Source organism: Cherax quadricarinatus, chromosome 69 (assembly GCF_038502225.1).
Source record: "Cherax quadricarinatus isolate ZL_2023a chromosome 69, ASM3850222v1, whole genome shotgun sequence".
NCBI classification, from domain to species: Eukaryota; Metazoa; Arthropoda; class Malacostraca; order Decapoda; family Parastacidae; genus Cherax; species Cherax quadricarinatus.
In genome coordinates, this window is record NC_091360.1 from 872,501 (window position 1) to 880,845 (window position 8,345).

The following is an 8,345-nucleotide window of genomic DNA, read 5'->3' on the forward strand; positions in this document are numbered from 1 at the left end:
TCACTGCTAGCTTGTTGCAGCTGATAGCCAGGTGAAGCCTCTCCCTGCTAGCTTGTTGCAGCTGATAGCCAGGTGAAGCCTCTCCCTGCTAGCTTGTTGCAGCTGATAGCCAGGTGAAGCCTCTCCCTGCTAGCTTGTTGCAGCTGATAGCCAGGTGACGCCTCTCCCTGCTAGCTTGTTGCAGCTGATAGCCAGGTGACGCCTCTCCCTGCTAGCTTGTTGCAGCTGATTGCCAGGTGAAGCCTCTCACTGCTAGCTTGTTGCAGCTGATAGTCAGGTGAAGCCTCTCACTGCTAGCTTGTTGTAGCTGATAGCCAGGTGAAGCCTTTCACTGCTAGCTTGTTGCAGCTGATAGCCAGGTGAAGCCTCTCCCTGCTAGCTTGTTGCAGCTGATAGCCAGGTGAAGCCTCTCCCTGCTAGCTTGTTGCAGCTGATAGCCAGGTGAAGCCTCTCACTGCTAGCTTGTTGCAGCTGATAGCCAGGTGAAGCCTCTACCTGGTAGATTGTTGCAGCTGATAGCCATGTGAAGCCTCTCCCTGCTAGCTTGTTGCAGCTGATAGCCAGGTGAAGCCTCTCACTGCTAGCTTGTTGCAGCTGATAGCCAGGTGAAGCCTCTCCCTGCTAGCTTGTTGCAGCTGATTGCCAGGTGAAGCCTCTCACTGCTAGCTTGTTGCAGCTGATAGCCAGGTGAAGCCTCTCCCTGCTAGCTTGTTGCAGCTGATAGCCAGGTGAAGCCTCTCCCTGCTAGCTTGTTGCAGCTGATAGCCAGGTGAAGCCTCTCCCTGCTAGCTTGTTGCAGCTGATAGCCAGGTGAAGCCTCTCACTGCTAGCTTGTTGCAGCTGATAGCCAGGTGAAGCCTCTCACTGCTAGCTTGTTGCAGCTGATAGCCAGGTGACGCCTCTCACTGCTAGCTTGTTGCAGCTGATTGCCAGGTGAAGCCTCTCACTGCTAGCTTGTTGCAGCTGATAGCCAGGTGAAGCCTCTCACTGCTAGTTTGTTGCAGCTGATAGCCAGGTGAAGCCTCTCCCTGCTAGCTTGTTGCAGCTGATAGCCAGGTGACGCCTCTCCCTGCTAGCTTGTTGCAGCTGATAGCCAGGTGAAGCCTCTCCCTGCTAGCTTGTTGCAGCTGATAGCCAGGTGAAGCCTCTCCCTGCTAGCTTGTTGCAGCTGATAGCCAGGTGAAGCCTCTCCCTGCTAGCTTGTTGCAGCTGATAGCCAGGTGAAGCCTCTCCCTGCTAGCTTGTTGCAGCTGATAGCTAGGTTTAGCCTCTCACTGCTAGCTTGTTGCAGCTGATAGCCAGGTGAAGCCTCTCCCTGCTAGCTTGTTGCAGCTGATAGCCAGGTGAAGCCTCTCCCTGCTAGCTTGTTGCAGCTGATAGCCAGGTGAAGCCTCTCACTGCTAGCTTGTTGCAGCTGATAGCCAGGTGAAGCCTCTCACTGCTAGCTTGTTGCAGCTGATAGTCAGGTGAAGCCTCTCACTGCTAGCTTGTTGTAGCTGATAGCCAGGTGAAGCCTTTCACTGCTAGCTTGTTGCAGCTGATAGCCAGGTGAAGCCTCTCCCTGCTAGCTTCTTGCAGCTGATAGCCAGGTGAAGCCTCTCCCTGCTAGCTTCTTGCAGCTGATAGCCAGGTGAAGCTTCTCCCTGCTAGCTTGTTGCAGCTGATAGCCAGGTAAAGCCTCTCACTCCTAGCTTGTTGCAGCTGATAGCCAGGTGAAGCCTCTCACTGCTAGCTTGTTGCAGCTGATAGCCAGGTGAAGCCTCTCCCTGCTAGCTTCTTGCAGCTGATAGCCAGGTGAAGCCTCTCCCTGCTAGCTTGTTGCAGCTGATAGCCAGGTGAAGCCTCTCCCTGCTAGCTTGTTGCAGCTCATAGCCAGGTGAAGCCTCTCACTGCTAGCTTCTTGCAGCTGATAGCCAGGTGAAGCTTCTCCCTGCTAGCTTGTTGCAGCTGATAGCCAGGTGAAGCCTCTCCCTGCTAGCTTGTTGCAGCTGATAGCCAGGTGAAGCCTCTCACTGCTAGCTTCTTGCAGCTGATAGCCAGGTGAAGCTTCTCCCTGCTAGCTTGTTGCAGCTGATAGCCAGGTGAAGCCTCTCACTGCTAGCTTCTTGCAGCTGATAGCCAGGTGAAGCTTCTCCCTGCTAGCTTGTTGCAGCTGATAGCCAGGTGACGCCTCCCCCTGCTAGCTTGTTGCAGTTCACACGTTCTAACGTTTCACAAATACACATTTTTTTTTCTATCGCACGTATCGTGACAACGTTTCGCTCTTTGCAAACTTCTACCCACAGAGGAACTGCCTTGACCTCTGTGGGAAGCAGTTATTAGACATATCGGACACCAGTGTCTGGAAAAGTCGCAGACGGAAGCTTACAAAGTTTATACTGGAGATCACACCGAGAAGGATGACAATATTAAGAAGACAAACCAGGAGTATTATGGAAAGATATTAATTACACAGCCCAGGTTAAAATAGTTTCGGTCATGGAATATCCGGCCTATTGGAAAAAAATAGTGATTTTGGTAGAATTGTCAATAATGTTAGGTAAAAGGACACAAGTGCCACTAATAGGACATCAAGGTACTTCTAACTAACGTGTTGCAACACAGTCGACCACGACAGTATCAAGACGCACTAGTAGAATATTAAAACTATATACATCATTTACACAGATTTTTCAAACACATTTGGCAAATATGACTAATGGAGTGATGACCTACTGAAGATCACAATGTATTACAAGAAAAGTCGGGGAATATATATTAAAATTTGTGATAGAATTGTGCCATCAAAAAATATGGAGTACCACTAGACACAGTAGTTAGCCAGACATTGTCTCGTCTTCAACTATGATAGATAAAACTCTGCCCATCACTGTGTTACCTTCGTCAGATGATACCAAAATAAGTATGAAAGTCGCCGCGAAAGTTGCTCACAAACTATAGATATGAACAAACTTTCTTATAGGACTTATAGGACTGTCTTCAGTGTTTGTAGTTACAACAGTAGTTATGCTGGCGGTGTACCGTCTTCAGTGTTTGTAGTTACAACAGCAGTTATGCTGGCGGTGTACCGTCTTCAGTGTTTGTAGTTACAACAGTAGTTATGCTGGCGGTGTACCGTCTTCAGTGTTTGTAGTTACAACAGTAGTTATGCTGGCGGTGTACCGTCTTCAGTGTTTGTAGTTACAACAGCAGTTATGCTGGCGGTGTACCGTCTTCAGTGTTTGTAGTTACAACAGCAGTTATACTGGCGGTGTACCGTCTTCAGTGTTTGTAGTTACAACAGTAGTTATGCTGGCGGTGTACCGTCTTCAGTGTTTGTAGTTACAACAGCAGTTATACTGGCGGTGTACCGTCTTCAGTGTTTGTAGTTACAACAGCAGTTATACTGGCGGTGTACCGTCTTCAGTGTTTGTAGTTACAACAGCAGTTATACTGGCGGTGTACCGTCTTCAGTGTTTGTAGTTACAACAGTAGTTATGCTGGCGGTGTACCGTCTTCAGTGTTTGTAGTTACAACAGCAGTTATACTGGCGGTGTACCGTCTTCAGTGTTTGTAGTTACAACAGCAGTTATGCTGGCGGTGTACCGTCTTCAGTGTTTGTAGTTACAACAGTAGTTATGCTGGCGGTGTACCGTCTTCAGTGTTTGTAGTTACAACAGTAGTTATGCTGGCGGTGTACCGTCTTCAGTGTTTGTAGTTACAACAGCAGTTATGCTGGCGGTGTACCGTCTTCAGTGTTTGTAGTTACAACAGTAGTTATGCTGGCGGTGTACCGTCTTCAGTGTTTGTAGTTACAACAGTAGTTATGCTGGCGGTGTACCGTCTTCAGTGTTTGTAGTTACAACAGCAGTTATACTGGCGGTGTACCGTCTTCAGTGTTTGTAGTTACAACAGTAGTTATACTGGAGGTGTACAAATACAAAATTTAGAAAGAAGACAAAATTTCTCTGAGAGGGAAAGAAGGAAGGACTCAACAACAAAGACAGGATATGATAAATAGGAAGACTTTCACACAGAACGAAGGAAGGAGGTACAAGACTTAGAAAACTGTCAGATAACCAGTCATTCACTGAACATAACGAAGTAAATTCGTAAATGGTCAAGAAGATGGCAGGTTGGGTTACTTTAAGTTTCAGAGCTAGAGCCAGGTCAGCTAGAGTCATGTCAACTAGAGTCAGGTCAACTAGAGTCAGGTCAGCTAGAGTCAAGTCAGTTAGAGTCAGATCACTTGCTTTCTCCTGTTTAATATATTTCTGTGCTAGCAGAAAGGCAGGGGAGAAAAATCAAGATGGGAAATATACAAAGAAAGCTCCTAGGCCATACAGAATCATTAACACATCTAAGTTATAAAGATACTGATAACGTTACTAGCAGAGTCCTAATTGATACTAAACACATGAAAATACTCAAGTATACAGTACAATAACAACTTGCTAGAGTCAGAGATACAGTAAGATTGTTGAATAAACTCAAAGAGCACTGTGTCATACTCAAGTATTTACGAACTTTCACTCTTCTGCTAGTATATGTAAGAAATATAACTGGATCATTACATAATTTCCACGGAGAGGCACCACGGGTTTTATCTACAACATCCACAGTGTCCCTAAAGATTATTTACATGTTATACGTGATTGGTACACGTCCTAAATAATCTTAGAAGTCATAACAACCAGAAAAATACGGTGCCCCGTGGCCTGGTACGCAACGCTCTCGTGGTGGATCCCGGGCCGGGTAGAAACACTGGGTGTGTTTCTTTGCACGTGGTGTCCCTGCTCACCTAGCAAGTAAGTAGGTACATGGGTGTTAGTCGACTGGTGTGGATCGCATCCTAGGGGGGGGCAAGACTGAAGGACCACAATGGAAATAAGACAGTCCTCGATGACACACTGACTTTCTGGGGCTATCCAGGGTGACTAACACTCCCCCGGGTTAAAAATCAGAAACAGATCTTATTTTATCTTAGCTTACACCAAGAGAAAACAGGCAGCCTTCTGTAGGAAGAGCTGGATCAACAGGGTATGATGGCTGTGCATGACTGCGGCTGCCTGCAGCATTAAACTGGTAAAATAGGAACCAGTGACCACATTTCACTGTGAACAATTAAACCAGAGTGGGCTTAGTGGAAGTAGTGATGGAAGCTCCACCCTCCATCAACTGATTGCGACACAAACAGGCTGCCAGCAGGCAAAGTTTCAGGTTGCAACCATGCAACACAAGACACCGGTCACATGTAGGTCCTGCAGTGAACATGTGTACTGTGCATGTGTTCATGCAGTCTTGTATCAGCACAGCGGCAGGAACACTTAAAATATTTAATGTTCTGACCACCACAGTCGTAGCAAGAAGTCTCTACAACCACATCAAGTCACTACAGCACTCACCTGCAACCACAACCATACCAAGAGTCACTACAGCACTCACCTGCAACCACAACCATACCAAGAGTCACTACAGCACTCACCTGCAACCACAACCATACCAAGTCACTACAACACTCACCTGCAACCACAACCATACCAAGAGTCACTACAGCACTCACCTGCAACCACAACCATACCAAGAGTCACTACAACACTCACCTGCAACCACAACCATACCAAGAGTCACTACAACACTCACCTGCAACCACAACCATACCAAGAGTCACTACAGCACTCACCTGCAACCACAACCATACCAAGAGTCACTACAACACTCACCTGCAACCACAACCATACCAAGAGTCACTACAACACTCACCTGCAACCACAACCATACCAAGAGTCACTACAACACTCGACTGCAACCACAACCATACCAAGAATCACTACAACACTCACCTGCAGTCACAACCATACCAAGAGTCACTACAACACTCACCTGCAACCACAACCATACCAAGAGTCACTACAGCACTCACCTGCAACCACAACCATACCAAGAGTCACTACAACACTCACCTGCAACCACAACCATACCAAGTCACTACAACACTCACCTGCAACCACAACCATACCAAGAGTCACTACAACACTCACCTGCAACCACAACCATACCAAGTCACTACAACACTCACCTGCAACCACAACCATACCAAGAGTCACTACAACACTCACCTGCAACCACAACCATACCAAGTCACTACAACACTCACCTGCAACCACAACCATACCAAGAGTCACTACAACACTCACCTGCAACCACAACCATACCAAGAGTCACTACAACACTCATCTGCAACCACAACCATACCAAGAGTCACTACAACACTCACCTGCAACCACAACCATACCAAGAGTCACTACAACACTCACCTGCAACCACAACCATACCAAGTCACTACAACACTCACCTGCAACCACAACCATACCAAGAGTCACTACAACACTCACCTGCAACCACAACCATACCAAGAGTCACTACAACACTCATCTGCAACCACAACCATACCAAGAGTCACTACAACACTGATCTGCAACCACAACCATACCAAGAGTCACTACAACACTCACCTGCAACCACAACCATACCAAGTCACTACAACACTCACCTGCAACCGCAACCATACCAAGTCACTACAACACTCATCTGCAACCACAACCATACCAAGAGTCACTACAACACTCACCTGCAACCACAACCATACCAAGAGTCACTACAACACTCACCTGCAGCCACAACCATACCAAGAGTCACTACAACACTCATCTGCAACCACAACCATACCAAGAGTCACTACAACACTCACCTGCAGCCACAACAACAACCACGAAAGGAACCATCACAATAACCACATTCAATCCTAACTTGTTCGGTCTAGCAGTACTGGAACTACAAAGTTAACTCAATAAAAAAAAATACTTGCGTGCCATCACACATCAGAAACGAAAGTCTGTAAGTTCTCCCATCAATATTTGTGGTTGGCAGGGTTCCACACACACACCGGGAACTTCACTACACACATTCCACATCCTCCACCACCCTCCTCATTACTACTTATTAGCATTCCAAAACTTGTTTTTTCAACCGCCCATTTTTTTTTGTTTTGTTTTCTGTTTCCGTCCCGCTAATGACAGAGCTGCCAGTCTGTTCGCTCGCCCACCATCACCTTTGTTCTCTCCTAGTCCCTCTATTTTTCCTTCTTTTCTATTCTCCATTTTTCCTCCTTTCGTATTCTCTTTTTCCTGCTTTCCTCCCCACCTTCTCTTGCAGCCACAATGGAAGCAAGACCTGTTTTGATATTTACATGTCCTCTATCGTCACTATCAACGCATCACTTATCAAAAGACAATATTCATCACATCAACACGTCAGAACACTCAGGAGTTTGAGCAGGATTTTTGCTCCCGTCCTGACGTCCCGTGAATTTTTTGTTTGTTTATACCGGCGCTATCACTAGAACACTTGTTGAATACCATATTGGACAGAGCTACAAGGTAAATGCTAGCTACAGAGGCTGTGACAACATCTCACTCCCACAGTGCTGCTCTGGTGACTGCCGGTGCTGGAGGTGTCCAGAGAGACCCTGGTTACACCACCAGCAGCGCCACACACCCGCTAACTCTGGACGGTGCTGGTAATTGCAACCTTCACCACCACCACTGGTGATAGTTGCTGCAGCAGGCTCACCCACCCGTTCTGCCCACTATCACCAGAGCTGTATCACCAGCAGCAGCCAGTTCCACCAAGAGCAGGAGAGTAAGAGCATCATGCAGAGCTTGGGGGAGAGGAAGTGAGAGAGTGGGGTGGGGGTTATGTGCAGTACTCACCACCAGGTTGCTTGTGCAGGTTGCAGGAGCAGGAGAAGCAAGGCCAACACTTGCAGCAGGGCCAGACCCACGGCTCCAGCCTCCCACCACCTCATGGTAGTCACTGCCTCACATGCCGCGCCTTCGCGTCCTCAGCGTCCACTCCGGCCAGGCTTCTGGACTCCCACAGGAGGCCAGGGAGCTCCCAGCCTCATTGTGCGTCCCACAGAGGCACTGCAGGGGACACCACCTCCACTGCTACCTCAAGCTTCTCACTCAAGTAAATCCTCGTGGCAACAAGAGGCCTTCACCTCGTCAACTTCTCCGTAAGTCCTCTTGTTCAGTTCTCCTCTGAGTCTGGCCACAGACTCCCTCAGAGGTCCTGTAGAAGGGATCAAGGTCTTAGCAAATTCCCTTTTTTTTTGGCCTCCACAACACGCGCATGTTTACAAGTGTAGACTGGTTGTGTGACCTGCCTGGCCCCGGCTGCAGCCTCCACCAACACTGCTCTGCACGCAACACTTCTCACACTCCAGCCACAGCACACACACACACGCACCCAGGAAGGAACCCGCACTGCGTTCTTCCTTCGTAACACCAAGAAGCACACTGGAG

General features: G+C 47.9%; 1 protein-coding gene across 2 annotated transcripts in view; it reads right to left on the bottom strand.

The window, feature by feature from the left end:
- Positions 1-7,889, bottom strand: part of LOC128701851 (protein Wnt-2b-A-like) — a 109,114-nt gene extending 101,225 nt beyond the window's left edge. For both annotated transcript variants that reach the window (XM_070099801.1, XM_070099800.1), the window contains exon 1: positions 7,752-7,889. In XM_070099801.1, the coding sequence (XP_069955902.1) occupies positions 7,752-7,846 (95 nt within the window). In that variant the 5' untranslated portion in view covers positions 7,847-7,889. The remainder of the gene's footprint in view (positions 1-7,751) is intronic.
- Between the last annotated feature and the right edge of the window lie 456 nt (positions 7,890-8,345).